The sequence below is a fragment of the Hirundo rustica genome, chromosome 1, assembly GCF_015227805.2.
Source record: "Hirundo rustica isolate bHirRus1 chromosome 1, bHirRus1.pri.v3, whole genome shotgun sequence".
NCBI lineage: Eukaryota > Metazoa > Chordata > Aves > Passeriformes > Hirundinidae > Hirundo > Hirundo rustica.
The window spans coordinates 134751492-134768710 of NC_053450.1; the positions used below are offsets into that span (position 1 = coordinate 134751492).

General features: G+C 37.0%; 1 protein-coding gene across 1 annotated transcript; it reads left to right on the top strand.

The window, feature by feature from the left end:
* Positions 1–26: 26 nt before the first annotated feature.
* SLC25A40 (solute carrier family 25 member 40) lies at positions 27–16294 on the top strand. The gene is made up of 12 exons (XM_040058396.2): positions 27–156; positions 1093–1211; positions 3306–3365; positions 4607–4713; positions 6458–6525; positions 8145–8269; positions 9495–9668; positions 12930–13039; positions 13322–13403; positions 14057–14137; positions 15696–15921; positions 16043–16294. Exons 2-11 carry the CDS (start codon positions 1118–1120, stop codon positions 15809–15811), a joined length of 1017 nt encoding a protein of 338 aa, XP_039914330.1. The 5' UTR covers positions 27–156; positions 1093–1117; the 3' UTR covers positions 15812–15921; positions 16043–16294.
* The last annotated feature ends 925 nt before the right edge of the window (positions 16295–17219 follow it).

Sequence of the window (17219 nt, forward strand, 5' to 3'; positions counted from 1 at the left end):
AGGGGAAGGAGGCCGTAGGGACGGAGCTCGGCGGCCTCGGCTCGGGAGGCGGGGTAGGAGTGCGGCGTTCTTCTCTCCTCGCCACAGCCCAGGCTGTGCTCGAGTGGCGGAGAGCTTTGTCCTCGCGGGCGCAGCCGGGCGCTGACTGATAAATGGGTATGCACGCAATTCTGGGCAGCGGTCCCATTCTGAGGGAAAGATACGTGAAAAATAGACAATATCCCCACCCACTGTTACAGTGGTGAGCACTTGAGAAGCCAGAGTTGGTCTGTGCAACTTAATTTTTTTTTTTTTTTCTCCTAACTTGAGACGCAGTGGAAATAACACAACTTTCTTATATAGCCAATGAAAAGTTTAGATCAACATCTTAAATAAAGTTAGGGCTGCACTTAAGCACAGTGGTGCATTTTGAAGGAGACACCTCTACTTGGCGATTTTATTTTCTGAAGTATTTTTATCTTCTCCTGTCCTGGCTAGTTGCAGATAACTGCATTCCTAAATTGCTGTGACCATGCCTATGCAGCCGTAGAGCAGGATTTGTTCATGGAATTGACATTTGATGGTAGCACTATGAGTAGTTAATCCCTATTACACGAGGAGCATGCCAGGGTACGTCACTCGCAGGCTCTGGCTGTAGGATCAGCCAGGAGACCTTTGTGGCTTCTCTCAGGAGGGATGGGAGCAAGAGAAGGGCTGGGTTAATTATTCTGCAGTTTATGGGCCACAGGCTGGGAGTTTATCTTTGTTCGGATTATTTGCATGCTCATAAACATTTTGCTGCAGTTAAAGGTAATACGTGTTAACCATTTATGATACGTGTTAAACATTTAATGTGGTTTGCAAGAACATACAAGTGTTCTAATTCATGCAAGAAGGATTTTGAAGATTTGTTGTCTTTAGAAAAATTATTTGCAAAGCATGGCTCAAATACTCTCAAATCTCAAAAATTACTGAGATGCTTGTATATAAGAAGAAAAGTAATATTGCTGGTTCTACATAACTTAGTAATGAAAATTGAAAATATTTATCCCTTGACTTTTTTCTGCAAATTTTGAGCCTAGGCTTACAGTATGTTTTTTGGTTCTTGGACAGGTTTTTCTTCTGTGGGGATAAAGCCATGGCTGAAATGAGTGATATCAACATACAAAAACTAACCATTGTTCAGCATGCAATAGCCTCTTGTTGTGGAGCTATAATTACATCATTATTTGGTAAGGCAAACTATGAAGCTGGCCACAGAGAGACACTTACAAAGTGATTACTCTTCAGTTTGACTCAGCATAATGTCTGCTTATGTATTTTCCACTAATATGTTCAACAAAGATATTTTTGATAGTTTTCTCTCTTTTGTTGTCTTAAAAAAAAAAAAAAATGGTTAATTGAAATCTTTTGGGTCCCTGATAATATCTAACTATTTATGAACAGAAGAATATTATTTACTAACTTTGAATTTCCGGGGTTTTTTTGTTCCATTTGGTGTAGTTATTCATTGCTTTCTGTTGAAAAGAAACTAAGTTATTAATAAAAATTTCCATATTTCCTGCTGCTTTGAAAATACTGTAGATAAAAGTCTGCTTTACAATACAGCACACAAATCCTACAAGGCCGGTCCCAATGAGGTGAAGTAACAACAATTGTTCTCTGATGTCTTACCCTGTCAAATACTTTTATTGTTAGATTTGGTTTGGGTTTTTTTTTCTTTTTTTCCCTAAACATTGTTTTTAAGGATACACTTTTGTTACTCTATTAAACTTCTGGACAGTGAATGGATTTCATCTTCTACCTCACATTCAGTCACATCACTCAGGAACCCCTTCCACATGCACACCTAAGGAGGCATTGGTTGATTACATTCAGCACTTCATGTCTCTTGGAATTCTACAAGCTCATTAGCTCATACTTTGTGCTTCTGTTGCTTTTTGTTTTAAGATAGCCTTTAGTTGTGACTTTAGATTTAATGTCGATTAATCTGCAGGGAAATGTGCAATTTTCTAAGCGTGATTTCCCCCCACAAAATCTCCGAATGTTTACAAAATAGGATCTTAGCAGGAACATGTCAAATTTGTCTTTTTGTTCTGTTTCGCTGTGTGTCCTGTACATCAGACCTGTGGAATTCCAAAGACAGATTTCAATTACGCGTACATACCCACAATTCTAGTACAGGGTAAGGTGTTGGTCATCAAGAGAGGTATAGGAGACTGGCTTCTGTCTGAGGTGCCAGCCTGAGATGAGCTAGAATAGCATGAGTGGCTGAAATGCTACTAGATGGCAAATTTAAATCAGTTTAGCTGAGCTCTAGGAGTCACGTTTTGACCCCTACATTGAGACACTGAAGTGTGAGCCAAATATTCAACTACCTGTTAGTCAACTGAGAGGCAGCAGCAGAGAGCTAAGGTGTGACTGCATTGCCTGAGCATAGGAGTGCCTTCTGTGAGAGACAGACTAGAGTGTTTGACTTTAGCTGACACTTGGTGAGTGAGGTTGTAGGTCTTGTGTCATTTCTGTCAACTCTGTAGGTATTTTGGATACCTTAGAGACCCAGATGGGACCAGGTGCTTATATGCAGGCAACTGAATCAAGCCCTCAGCCAATATAATCAGAGGAAGGTGGTCCAGCTGCCCAGCCACTGCAGTGTTCAGCGTTTCTTAGGCTGTGATAGTTGTAAGGGCTGCAGTGGAAGCAGTGAAATATTCACTAAACCTTCACTTACTTTTCAAGAACCGCTACTTTTTACATAGTGGCTACATGCAGCAAAAAAGAGAAGTATGTAATGAATTTAACTTTTTTTTTTTTTAAAAAATTGTATTATGGTCAGTTTATTGAAAAAGAACAAACATGTGAAGAATGCTGTGCTATTTTATATAGCAGAGGCCAAAATTTGATTTTGTATGCCTTGGGGTATGCTACTTATAAAAGGTTAGCAGCAAAACATTATATAATGAGTTTTAGCAATTTCCAACAACATGACACAGTGGTTTTTGAATGAGCTTTGTGTATCTCTAAAATTTCCAGCCTATTTCCAGCAATGTGACAACGTTGTTAGTAAATTAGGAAAGATAGGTTTGATGTCTTGCATACCATACAGAGTGTGTTGTTATCTTTCGTCTCTGATAACATTGTCTGCTTACATCCCTTTTCTCTCTGCCTAATAACAGTGTAAAAACTGTTAGGGGTTTTTTTTTTCCCCCTCTGGAAACAAAAAAAGGTTGTAGAAGTTCATGATAAGGTAAATTCATGATAATCTGTAAAATTCTACATTTTCAGGGCATCCAGGGTGTTTCTAAATGACTTTTGTTTCATTTTAGTAACTCCTCTTGATGTTATCAAAACTCGACTGCAAGCCCAGAGCAATCCATTCCATAAAGGTAAACAAACAAATGTGTAGTGTAATGGGGGACACAGTTTGCTTTTTGCTCTTATATTTAGCTGATAGTTGTCATGGTGGTGTGCTCAGGTGCAGAATGTTTGAGTTTGTTTCTCCAGTATTGCTGGGGGGGGGGGGGTAGAAAGCAACACACCAGTATATACTAAACAAACACAGTAGAAAAAAAAACCCAAAACCCATTCATCCATACCATTTTAAACCGTTGGGGTTAGGTGGTTTTTTTGTGTGTCGGTTTGCTTTGTTTTGGTTTTTTTTTTTTTTTTCCCTGTCTTAACATTTTCATTATGGCAGAATGCACAACTAATACCGAGTTGAGTCAAACAATAAAAAGCTGTTACTAAATTAATAAATATTTCATCAGGGGACTTATACGGTCAGGATGTTATATCAAAGTTCATCTCCTTCAGAATCCAGAGATTTTTGAAATGGAGAAGTCTTAACAAGTCACTTGCCACTTGGGTTCTAAATAGATGGAGATACTGTGCTCTCAAAGATGTGCTAATGGTTCCTACTATTTACTTGTACTTAGTAAAAGACATTTAAAAGGAAAGAAGATGACTGGTTTTGCATGTTGAATGTGGAGGTGAGTATTTATAGTCACACTTGCAAATGAAATTAGGAAAAATACTTGTGCCTTCTATCTTGATTTTGAGTAAGCTCTAAATCCTTCAGAAAACTATGAATGTGAAGCTTAAAGTATGTTTTCATAATGGCAGTAACATTTTATCAAACAGGTTGAAAGTACATGATGTAGAAGAAATGAAAAACAAATGGAGGGGATGATGTAGTATTAATACAGACCAAGATAAGAAATAATAATACAGATAAGGTTATTACCTCCACTTGAAGTGGATGCTGAGGCTACTTAATAAAAGATTTAAAAGTCTGAAAGATGTTCACAGTTACATACAACAGTGATGTTCAGGTCTTGTCTTAGTTTTACCATCAGCAGATGTTTAGGTAGTATAACCTAAACATGTCTCTTAGAGCCATGTGAAGGCAGTTCCATTTAGTTGGGTTAGTCTTAGTGGTACATTTGTACCCTCTTTCCTTTGACCTAATTTGTCATTACTGACTTACCAAAATTATTTTGCCTCTCCGTGTCTTAACAGGTTTAAGCAGAGATAAATCTGTGTTGCCATTATATCCAATTTGAAATTGCTGTAGTGTAAAAAACAACCTTATAAGCATTAACTATATTCTTATACACCATTTTATTAGGAAAGTGTTTTGTATACTCCAGTGGTCTTACGAGTCATGTATATGTTTGTGGACGTGGGGACAGCAAAACGTGGTATAAAAAGCCTGGGCATTTCAAAGGAACATTGGTAAGAACATTTTACATTATATAAAACTGTGCATTTTTAAGTAGCATACTGTAAAGTTTTCAGGGGTTTGCGGGTTCTACTGAAATCTGTTTTCATTGGTGAGGGTCTTCATGTGGTTACACTGCTGATTGATTATACTTTCTACCCTCTGCAATAAGATACATATTCCTTCCTTAAGATGAGCAAGGAGGCAGCTGCACAGCTCTCCTCACAGGTTACTGGCTTTATGATTTTATTTTCCCCACTTCCCCACATATTGGCAGTAGTTGTTTATTGCAGATAACAATTCTCTCTTACCTGCTTACAGCCGTTGTGCCCTCACATCTCCCAATATGCTCCTGAGCTGAACTAATGGTACAGACAGTGTTTAATGTTAAGTTCATGTCTCAAGTTCTCTATCCATTAAGACTTGTGGGACTAGCATTTTCCCAGACACTTGAAACAGACTTGTTGGCTGATACTGTCATGCTGGTTCATTAGTCAATTTTTTTTTGACTCTGCCATGAAATTAAACCTATGATCAAGGATTTTTCAGAATTAAAATCTTGAGAATGGGATGTTAATGCAAAAGGTGTATTCAGCAGGTTTACAGGCTTTTTAAAAAATTAATAACTTTACAAGTGTGATTTTTTTTCAATTAGCTCTACTGTGTAAATGTAGAAAGTTACTTAGTTTTCTGTTTGACATGAATGTATACCTGTTTGTGCCATAATAGAGTGATTCTTAAGGAAGAATGACCATCATAATTTTATCTTCTTTTTTTTTTCTTTTTTTTTTTTAATGAGTCCTTTTATCTTTGTAAATTTGTTGAAACTGGGTTATAAACATTAACTAGCTAGTATAAATGTGTCTTTTTTTGTTAAACCATGCTAGGACCTCTAGGGATTCTTGGCTTCCTTTCAAAGCTGGTCAGGTTTATTGTAGTAAACCATTTCTTTGTTTTTCCTATTCAGTTTTTACCTCACAGGATTAGTCCATCAAGGCTGTCTCCTCTAAAGCTATTTGCTTTTTTCTTCCCCTAAGTCCTTTTCATGGCTTGCCAGACTTTCTATCTTTTGAGGCCCTGTGATAATGTCTGGTCTTAGCCATATTCTAATCCATTGACTCTCAACTTCTTTCCCCAGATGTTTTAAGAAAATGAGGTATCCTGACATTACAAAGGTTGTGTTTTGCTTGTGATTTCAGTTGAATGATCTTCAAGGTTTAGTGTTGCTCTGCTGTCAGTCTCCTGGGAATATACAGGACAGCTGTAATAGTAATTGCAAGCTTGTGTACGGTATATACATTGCATGTATGGGGTCACGTTGTCAGAGGAACCTAATATTGAAGAATCTTTGCGAATTAGTTGCTATTTCATGCCTAGAAACTCTGCTACATATTGAAAAAAATATTTTAGTGGATTTTTTGGGGAAGTTTCCACAAGTTGCTGCAATGCCATATTAGTTCTGAAAACAGTAATTCGTAAGGCAGTCACTGATAAACACTTAGTACTTTGGCTTTTTAAAGATGGAAGGAAATTCTTAATTTCAGTAATATAAATTATTCTGTTCGGCTCAGTGGAGCTGTTTGCATAGTTAAGTGTGATAGCTTGTGTAAGCAGTTACAAAATTGGAATCTTAAAATGATAAGCCACTTTAGAAGCACATTTCTAAAAACATTAGTTTTGTGTTCTGCCAGCTAAAATATATTACTAACTACAAAACTTTGTAGCTAATTATTGCTCTTTTCCTGGTTATATTTTTAGGATGCATTTGTGAAAATTATTCAAATAGAGGGAATTAAGGTGCTATGGAGTGGGCTTTCCCCAACACTGTAAGTTGAATGGGTTTTGTTGGTAACATGCTGTAAGTTATTGTTAAAAAAATTACTTAATTATTTTTGAAATTATTCTGCTTTTTTCTAAGTTATTTTAAAAATGTGGTCAATTCTGAAGTTGCAGACTAATCAGTTTGATGAGAAATGTCTATGGACAGTATAATTCTTGCCAGATTTTAGAATTTCCTGATACATTCTCGGTAGTTGTTAAGCAGGATCAAAAGACTTCTCATGCTGCTTTTTGTTGTTGTTGTTTTACTATAACCATTCCTTTGACAGAATCATCAAATCACAGGATCAGACCTGGTCACTAGAGAGAGCCTGTCTTCAACACTTTCTTCTTGTTGTATCTTGCTATTTAATGACTTGCTATCAGCAGCACAGCTCTTTCCAGACACTCTGGTGTTGCACCTCGTTTTTGTAATCATCTTCTTTATTTCAAAGAACTTTGGGTGTTTATTCTATCTGGATAAACAGATAATAATTTTCTCTTTACAAGAGCAATTTACTTATTTAAACATTGCAATCATATCTCCTGGTCTTCTCTTCAGACTTAATAGCCCCAAACTGTTTTATTTTTTTTATTCATATTAACCTGGTTCAGATAGAAATTAAGACCTCTATAATTACGTTCTCCTTCAAAAACCAAGAAAGTTTTCAAATTTGACTTGTATCTTGTAAGGTGTAAAGTGAGAAGTGCCCAGTGGGAAGCACTGGTACACTTTCGATCTGCAGACAGTACTCAGTGTATAGGCACAAAAAAGAGCAAAGCATGGTGGAGGTCAGCCTTGTTTACCCTCCAGTATGTGGCAATTTCAAAATATAAACTTTAGGACCTGACTGAAGTGTTCCAGTTAATTCAGTTTTTTACAAAGCATGTGTTCTGTTCTCCAGCAGAGAACTAACTTCTTTACTGGAGAAAGTCACACAAGTAGAAGAGAAGATCTAAACTAAGCCATGTTGGTTTTCCAAGCATGACGGTCCTCGGTGTTTTCTGGTAATGGTGGTACATGCTGTATTGGCACAAACACAATGCAGAAATGTAATTGCCATTTTATAGTAAAATGTGATGTTTTAGCCCTGCACTGACTATTGACTCTACCTGTTGTTACTATAGTCTGTACTATGCTGGTATGGAGAAAGCTTAAATTTTTGCTACTGTGTTGTCTCTCAAGTAGTGACTATTGTGGCTGCTGATCAAGAGCATAATATTCATTTGTTACATAAATAAAAATTAAGGTTAGTAGTACTTCTGTAATATTTTGTTTGGATTCTTCATTTCCAGATCTTTCACATTCTTTATCAAAATAGTTCTGATATGGAATAGATTTTGACTGAGATAATCTACCATCATTTTACTTACAGTTTTCCCTAATGAAATGAAAATCTGGGAAATGTGTGGGTTTGAAACTCTGAACTAGAGGCAGTGAATCAAAGCTGTGGGATTAATTTTTTTTTTTTTTTTAATTAATCCAGTACACACAGCTGGAGATTTAACTTTTTTTTTTTTTTCTTTTTTTTTTTTTTTTAATATAAATAAAATATCCATACAAGACAGTTGACTTTATTCTCATGCTTTCCTTGACTTAATTTAAATCTCCTCTCTTATATTTTAGAATAATGGCAATTCCTACTACAGCCATCTATTTTACCTGCTATGACCATCTGTGTGAAGCTTTGAAAAATAGACCAGGAAAGAATGATGAGTATGTTCCAGTTATTGCAGGTTCCTTAAGCAGATGTAAGTTGTCTTCTGTTTAAAGAGAAAATTAGAACATAATACCTGTGTGCTGTTTTTGTGGGTTTGTTTTGTTGATTTTTATTTAAAGTAAATATGCAGTGGGTTTAAATGAGGGATAGGAAAGAATACTGTCATTACCAAGTATTTCTTGGGCAACAAAGCCCTCTAACCTGGAATAATGAGATTTGGTTTTGCTGAAACACTTTCATTACATTTGTAATTTATTCAAAATTTTATATTTATAGATTTCTACTAAGGACAGTTTAAGTCTGTTCTGCCATCAATCTAATAACAAACATTGTTATTTGTTATAATTGGAAGGTACATAGGTAATTAAAACAAAGATGAAAATTGGACTTGTACTGGTTTTACTGCTGTATGATTTGGATGTAATTTGTATATTTTCTTGCTTTTGTTTATCCTTTTCCTCATCTATTTTTGTAGAATTAAGTCAGATAATATATTTTAGGGCTTTCTTAGAAGGGTCTGAAGATGCAGTTCCATGTTCTACCTGTGGCAACCATGGGGGCACTGGCAGACCGGTGGAAAAAGAATTGCTATTTTGTGGTGGTTGCACATTGTTCTTATTAGGCCGTTCCAGATTTTAAATTCATGTGTAAAACCTTATTCCAGCAACACAAGAAAAATTCTTGCATCTAGTAAAATTTTTAATGTCTGTTAGATGTGTGATGGTAGCTTGTTACTGAATGATGACTCACTGACTGTTATGCAAGATGCAAGAGTAACTTTATCAGCTACAGATTACCTGTTAATCCTTATTGATGGTTTAAAATAATAGTGGCAAAGGTGCTTAGAAATCTTAAATCTGTAACTACAATTCTGTCCTTAACACAAAAAAATTCCTTAAACATCGATTGCTTTCTTCAAGTTACAGTTTAAAATGGCAACTAATGAAAATAATTGAGTGCAAATACTTGAAGTTTTTTAGCCTGTTTAGGTGTTAAATCTGAAAATTAGGATTTTCAACACATTACATTGATTACAACGTGCTAGCATTGAAAAAAAGTCCTAAACTGTAAACATAGGTACTGTGAATAGGCATGGTTTTCTTATCTGGAAGGGAAACTAAACTTATTTTGAGGATTAGTTCAAGGAGAGTTGAAAATAATCAAATATATAAAATAAGGTGAGACATGACTTGAATATTCAGGAAATTGTACTATTAAATATTGCTTTTTCTCAAAAAGCCATGTTTCCTTTGCAGTTGGTTCTGTTACTGTGGTGAGTCCCCTGGAGCTGATCAAAACTCAAATGCAGTATCGCACGTTGTCCTACAAGCAGCTGTACCTGTGTATCAGCACCAAAGTGGCTGTGGATGGGTGGTTCTCCCTGTGGGCAGGCTGGACTTCAACTATTCTGAGAGATGTACCTTTCTCAGGTAAGGTTTATTTACCATGCAGGTTTTTGTTTTTATATTCTTTTTCTGTGCTTTTAGGTTTAGATTTTAATGGTTGGCTTTAGGAATGATTGAAATTTGCTTTATCTCTTTTGAGCATTTTTATTTATAAGCTCTCGGGAGATGTGAATTTTTCCCCCCATTTTGTTTGTGGATACCAGATAGGATTCATTGGTACATTCTCTTTCTCTGTACTTACTCTTTCTTCTCATCTTTAGCTTACACAGTGACTGCTTTTGAAGAGTTTCAGTTGGAAATTTTCTCTGTGATAGAAATAGTGGCTATTTTCTGATAAACATGCTGTATCTAAGTGTCCTTGTTACATAACTTTGGAAACATGTACAGAGAGTGACACAGTAGTGTCTTCAAGATTTTTTTTTTTTTTTTAATCAAGATGAATTCATTTATATAACTGCTCCAAAAAACTCCTTAGCATGACTCCAAAGCTGAAAGCCTAGAAGAAGAAAAGTCTGATTCAAAGCATAACTAGTCCTAGGGCTATTACTTAAGATAACTGGGACAGATGTTACAGGGGAGACTGCTAAGGGACCAGAAAGCCCTGTCTCTTTAAGGCCTGGTTTTGTCAGAGCAATTTTGGATCATCAAACATCAATTGTTGTTGAAGCAGTTTCTGTCACTGGGGTAGTACCAGGAATAACATCTTTAAACACTTTATGTTGGCCCAGAAAAATTCCTCAAACCTATTTTTAGAAAGATTCTTACTCAAACCTGGTTTTGGAGTCAGAGAACCTTTGACGTATTTGACCTGCTATCTCTGTTCTCCTACTTCATTCTTAAGATGATCTGATATCAAATTTAATTTGTGTTTCCAACAATCTAGTGGGCCAGTCACTGGTTGGGGCTGTTACAGGATATGTATACCCAGAATAAATTTTAAATTGGCTGTGACCCAAACTGAGACGTAAGTGGTGTATGATAAGGATACTTCACTTAAAAATTGCAGTTGGTAGTTAAGTGAGTTAACTGAACCAAGTCATTTCAGCTGTCTTCTTTTTAGAATTTATAATGCTCTGTTCTCTTTCACTTAGCTACTGGGCAGTGTTTGATAATTGTGATTGGAGTGTATTTCCCACTTAAAGATACATTTCCTCGATGGGACTTAATTTTAGTCTTCTGTGATAGGGAAGGCTTCTGAACCTATGAAAACAAGGTTTCAGTAAGGCTAAAGACAGCTGCCAGAATTCATCTGAGTCTTTTGTCTGAAGTATTTCATGTTCAATATTTATTTTTAATTTACTTATTTTTCTTCTCTGCCAAATACAGTTTTCTCTTAGGCTGTTCTCTAAGGTTTGTAAGGGAACTCTCAAATTCTTCATCTGATTCCTGCTGTCTGACTTCAAGTAGAAACTCTTGCTCTTTTATTGATGTCTGTCTGTAGCAGTGTGGCTGGAGCTAGCGAGCTTCCCTCCCCCTGCTGCTTTTAATGGAGTGGGAAGATCAGAGCACTGTGAGGGAGTGCACAAGGAAGAGGGCACTAAGATGATGTGCATTCTCCTCAGCCCTTTTCAGATTCTTGTGTCCACACCTGCTGTTCCTCCACTGATCCAAACCAGGCTTGTTGATTTTGAGTCAGTCTCCACGCTGCTCTGGCATTCCTGGGACAGCCAGTGGGCACTCCCTCATCTGTGCCCAGTACTTTGTGGCCATGATGGTAGAGGCTCAAGTTCACCTATAAGGGAGTAGCTGCATGTTGAGAACTGCTCAACCAATAGTGAATAGGCAAGTTAGAAGCATGAGTAAAGGAAAATGTATTTTAAAAAAACCCAAATGCCACAAAATTCTGCTTATATAAAGCTAAGGGTGTTTAAAACTGCTTAATGCCTTTTCTGACTGTGTTTCCTGAAATTTTTTTCCTTGTAAGTGCTCTCTATCTGATATGATGTGCTCCCTTTGTACCTTCAGTCTGAGCTCTTCATTTTGAATGATGCCCCAACAGAAGCTGAATCTCTGGTGTTCTCAGTTTGCATCTTCGCTGCAGGGAGTTCAAGTCAGATATCTCAAGAGTTCAAATCAGTGTAACACTGAGTTGAGAAAGCAGGTCCTATTGAAAACAGTCAAACAGCACACAGGATAATCAGAATTCCACTCTATTCCTAGCCCAGGTGTTCATTACGTGTTCCAAGCATGTTCCTTGGGACACTAACTAGACTGAACAAAACTTAAGTTATGAATGTTTATAAACACAAAAACTGGTTTAATAATAATATTTGAGTCCTTCCTTAAGCGGTGTCACAGACAATATAAATGTAAATGGTATTCAGGGAAATGAGTCCTGTTAGGTGCTTAAGAAAATTTTGGATTTAGATAATTTATATTAAATTTGGGGTTTGTACATTTCAATAGTAAGCTCTCCTCAAATTCTCAGAATGCCTTCTGAGATACTGCCTGCTTTTACTTTTGCAAAACATTGGAGGCCACACATGTGTGCTGGTAGTCTCCGTGGCAAGAAAAAGCTGTGAGATTTTTCTGCTGGCACAACCTCCAGCAGAAACTCAGCGCTGAATGACGCATAGCTACCTTTCAGGATATGGAGCCATCATTTTCAGTATTTAGTCAGCCAGCTGCCATGAGGAATTACTAATTCAGCCCAGCAGTATATAGCTTGAAGTTTTAGTCAGAAAGCAGAAAAAGTGCAGTTTAGTTCAGCAGATGGTCGCAGAAACAGATGTTATTCCTAAAAGTTGTTTGCTGGCTTTCCTTTGACAATCCCCACAGAGGCATTCCCCTGTTAGTAATTTCAGGGAGCAAAATAATATTTTTTGGTTCTCTCAGAATTAAATTTTATACTGTGCCTCAAAAAAGTATGAGGAAGTCCTAAGCAACATTTTATTTAGTATGAAATGTGTTTTTATAGAATTAGTGAGATCTATGAAACATGAAATATGTCTGAAAACATAGCGAGTCATTAGAAGCCTACATTTTGATTTATGTTAAATTGAATGTGAGTTTTATAGTGCTTGGGTTAGATTGTATGAAGGTAGGGGTCACCTAAGGGAATGACAAAATGATTAGGCTAATTTGTATCATATGAAGAAATTTGGGATATGGAGAACAAGGGGATCAGTCCATGGGTTATCACATAGGATTATTATGCTTTCAACTCTTGTTTCTGTTTGTTTCTTTTGTCACAGTAGAGTTCTTACATCTGGACTTGATATAAGAATTTTTGTATTTGACATACAAGTCTGTTGTAATGCAAGTTTATTTTTTTTGTAATCATAGCAATGTATTGGTACAATTACGAACATCTCAAGAAAACAATGTGCAAGGAAGTTGGTGCAAATGAACCTACGTTTTTTGTTTCTTTTACTTCAGGAGCAGCATCTGGGTCTGTAAGTATATAATTTCATTTCTAGTACTATTCTTTATTATTATCACTAATAAACTATTTAAAAGAGATATGATTTTAGATGATTCTCTCAGAAATGTTGTATATTTGGGGGTAATTGTACTTTAAACACATTGTGTGGCATTCAACCTGACTAAATACAACGGAATAAGCTACAGTGTTCTGACGTACAAGACTTAAAAATATCATGTGCTTGGAATAAAAAAAATTTAGGGTTAAATTTTAATTTTTTTGTGCACTAACATTAACACTGGTTTTCTGATAGATTGCAGCTGTCACAACTCAGCCATTTGATGTAGTGAAAACACATAGGCAGACTCAACTTTGGGAGAGTGAGACCTTAAAAAGTAAGTGGCTGGTAAGAATAAAAATCCTTGAAAAAAATGTATTATTATTTTATTGGAGAAAATATTTTTTAAAAAAAATTAAATATTAAATAGTTACTGTTTTTAATTATTTTCCTGTGCTGATAAATGTAATAATTCCTTCCTAACACCACTTTGAAACACGTCTGCCATATATTTATTAGGCTGATTTTAACCAGATTAATTTCTATTTTTAAAATTCTATTATGGTAACCTTTAATTTGTGCCAGTTTAATTCTTTCCAAATCCAGTTACTGTAGAGTTGGATACTGACTATGCATCCACATTTTGTCTCACTGTGACTGCAAAAATAATTTTTGGCTTCCAAGACCTGTGGGGTATTCCTGATGAATGTATTCTATGAAACTGTTTTGGCTTTTTTTCAACTGTATCAGCAGTAAAGACTATAGCAGCTATTCATATATCTTACCCTAGGTGTTACTACAGGGCTTTGCCATGCCTTGCTGTTCCAACTAGTGTATTTGCATACTGTATTAATTTAACATACTGTATGATACATTTAACTCCTTTTTTTTTGTTAATTTTAACAGTTACATCTGTGACTGTCTCTAATTTCTAAAATATTCTGTGGCACTGTATGGATTGCCTAATTCACTGTCTTGTACTATATTGAGTTCCACAGAAGGATGGTAAATCAACCTGGGCAGTTATGAGGAAAATTGTCGCTGGAAATGGGATTACTGGATTATTTACTGGTAAATTTTTTCCTATCTCTAAAAAAATTCAGACTAGAGAGTTCTTAGTTATAGATGTTTTCATGCATAATTTATATATTTCCATTTCTGTGAACACTGTCAGTTATGCAAGTGTGTGCATATATAAAGCAACAGACATACAGACTTTGGCCTCTTCTTGGTAGAGTACCGTGGTAAAGCCCTGGAGAGAAGAGAGGTCCAAGAAAGCTGGTTAATATTGAAGAATCACCTTCTCCAGGCTCAGGAACAATGTATCCCAGCAAAGAGAAACAGCTGAAAACTCCAGCAGGCCTGTATGGAGGAAGAAGGAGCTCCTGGACAAACAGACACAATAAGGAAGCCAGCAGAGGGTGGAAGCAAAGACAGATAACCTGTCAGAGAGAAATGGTCCAAGCAGACAGGGATCAGGTTAGGAAATAAATCTGGCCAGGGATGTCAAGGGCAGCAAGAAAAGCTTCTGTAGGTATGCTGGTGATCAGAGGAAGACAGGGGAAAACATTGGCCCTGTCCTGCCTGACTGTGGCAGCCTGAGGTGGAAACGACAAGATACTGATATTAAAATGATACTGAGATAAAATCCTATTATAGTTCATACTAAAATGACCATCTGCAAGAGACATTCCAAATCCAGGCTACTTACCAGACTTCACCATACTGCACTGGCTCATTGGGGGCCCTTGTGTGAATGGTTGCACAGCTGGTTAAGCCTTGCAAGACTTTTGTTTGCTGAAAGAGATTACTCTCTGTACAGTGATGACATAGCTGGGTAACAACACAATCTACATATTTCAGAGCAGTGATGCTAACAGAATGCAAGACACCACAAAGTATCAATATTATTGATACTGAATTCAGTTAATAGATTAAAACACTTAAGTCTTGACACAGGGGTAGCAGAGTTTAGAGATACTCTTGATCAGCAGCCACCAGTTGGGTTCAGTTGGACAGAGGTAGCTGAGATGACTGGGGTTAATCTGCCTGGCTCCTTGCTTCTGTTCCAAAGCAACACAAGTTCTCCATAGGTCATGTGTCATCTGGGCTGGCTCTCTGCAGATGTCTGCATTTCAAGTGGAAGTAGAGGGCTGGCTGTGTGTGGACAAGGGGATTCAACCTTATTTCTCTTCCTCTAAACTGAATCACTTTCTAACATCCACTGGGAAGATTACAGTTAACTGTAATGGGAGACATTTAACACTTAAATTCCATCATTTATACATGTGACTGGGATTCTTCATTTTAGTAGAGGCCACCTCTAGTGTGCTGGAACACAGAAGCCCCGCAGGTCCAGGTGCTCCAGTTGCATGGAGTCAGAAGGGACAGAGACACAATGGAATTGAGGCAGGCAGACCACACAAGAGGGCAGAGGTGAGGGCATAAGGTTATTACACTGGTAATACCTACAGCCAGTAAATTCAGTATTTTGAGGCATATGAGCAGGCAGAATCCCAGCTCTAAACTGATGTACCATGGTATCGATATAGTGTGACAACACATTGTACTGCAGCACTTGGATCTGAAAACAAATGATAGTGAATACTTCCCTTTCTCTTCTGGGCAGGTATTACTCCACGGCTGTTTAAAGTTGCTCCTGCTTGTGCCATAATGATCAGCACGTATGAATATGGAAAGTCTTTCTTTTCTCATTTAAATGAAAAAAAGAATCAACATCCTTAATTCTTCTTCGTCCAATTGTATGAAGTCAAAGTATATGATAGAAGTTTTGCCAATTTAGATCTGTGAAGATGCTTTTTAGAATTCCCAGTGAATTTCCACCATTACATTTGGTAACTAAATAAAGCTTCATTTTTAACTTTCACAAAGGATTAATTCACTTCTTTCATTAAGACTAAGAAAATACACATCACCCTTAAACTATCATTGAAGGTTTTATGACTTTTCTTGCAGCTGGAGAGAAAAAAGAAAGGAAGAAAGAACAAAAGAAAAAAGAAAGGAAGAAGAGAAGAAAAACTGAGGCTGGACATAGCAATGAAGAATAGTGACTTCCACTGGGTTAAATTTTCAGTCATGATTAAACATTTTGGTTGGGTTTTAAAATTACATTTAAAAATGTTTTGTGCTTCCAATTGAAAGACATTTATTTCTCAGTAAGGAGGTTGATACAGAGTGAATTCAATAAATATTTATTCTTGCTGCTTGCCATGCATTTCATTCCATACATGCTTGTTATTTGCAGCTCTGTATTTTGTGTAAGTGCGTATTATAAAAGCTTCTCAGGTTTATTTTAAATGAAAAATTCAATCAAACTGGAAAAACACTTATGGTCATTAGATACTGAGACAGCATGGTGCATACAGTGATAGGGGCAGGAGGGGTTTGTTGTGTAAGGTAATACTCAAAGAAATTAAAGCACACCTATGCACTGAAGCCAAAGGCGTGTACAGGTGCTCTGCAGGAACACTCTTACGCGTGTTTCTCGGAGGTGCAAGTTGTCACTGTCACATAGCTCCAAGGCAGGGTCAGGCCATGCACACTTTCTATGGGGCCACCTATTGTGGAAGGCCAAGGTTGCTGGCATATGAAGAAGGGACTCCCTGCCAGCTTGACTCAGCCCTGCGCCCCTCTGACGGGAGGAGCGTGTTCAGGCTGCTGCCCCAGGCACAGCCACCCTCTGCCCCCGTGTGCTGCACTGCTGGTAGGAACAGCTGCAGCACTGCACTTGCCTGTAGACACTTGAATTACTAAATTAGAGCCGCCTCTGTATGATTTAAATTATTTTTTAACTACCCTCACCACCTCCCTCCTTTCCTGCATTTTCAATGCTGTTGTTGAATTCTACTCTTTTGTGTATTTTAATGAGGGGGGTGCTGATACAAAAGCAACTCAGTAGTCAGATCATTAAGACACTGATATTTTTGTATACTTTACCCAAGAAATGGAGTTTAGTCCATGGTGAAAATTCCTCACACACTGAAAAATGCTCTTCTTATAAAGACATTGGGTACTATGGTGATGCCAGAGGAGATGTTTTAACACTGTTCTTCCACTGTGACTTTTGAACATAAATTTACAAAATAAGGTCTAAGACAACTAGTAGCAGCAGATATTGGATGGCACTGAATGA

Excerpts from the sequence above, each read along its gene's own strand:
- SLC25A40 (XM_040058396.2), top strand. The coding sequence starts at position 1,118 with ATGGCTGAAATGAGTGATATCAACATACAAAAACTAACCATTGTTCAG. Across the intron at positions 3,366-4,606 it reads GAGCAATCCATTCCATAAAG|GAAAGTGTTTTGTATACTCC; the intron begins GTAAACAAACAA and ends CCATTTTATTAG. Across the intron at positions 8,270-9,494 it reads TGCAGGTTCCTTAAGCAGAT|TTGGTTCTGTTACTGTGGTG; the intron begins GTAAGTTGTCTT and ends TTTCCTTTGCAG.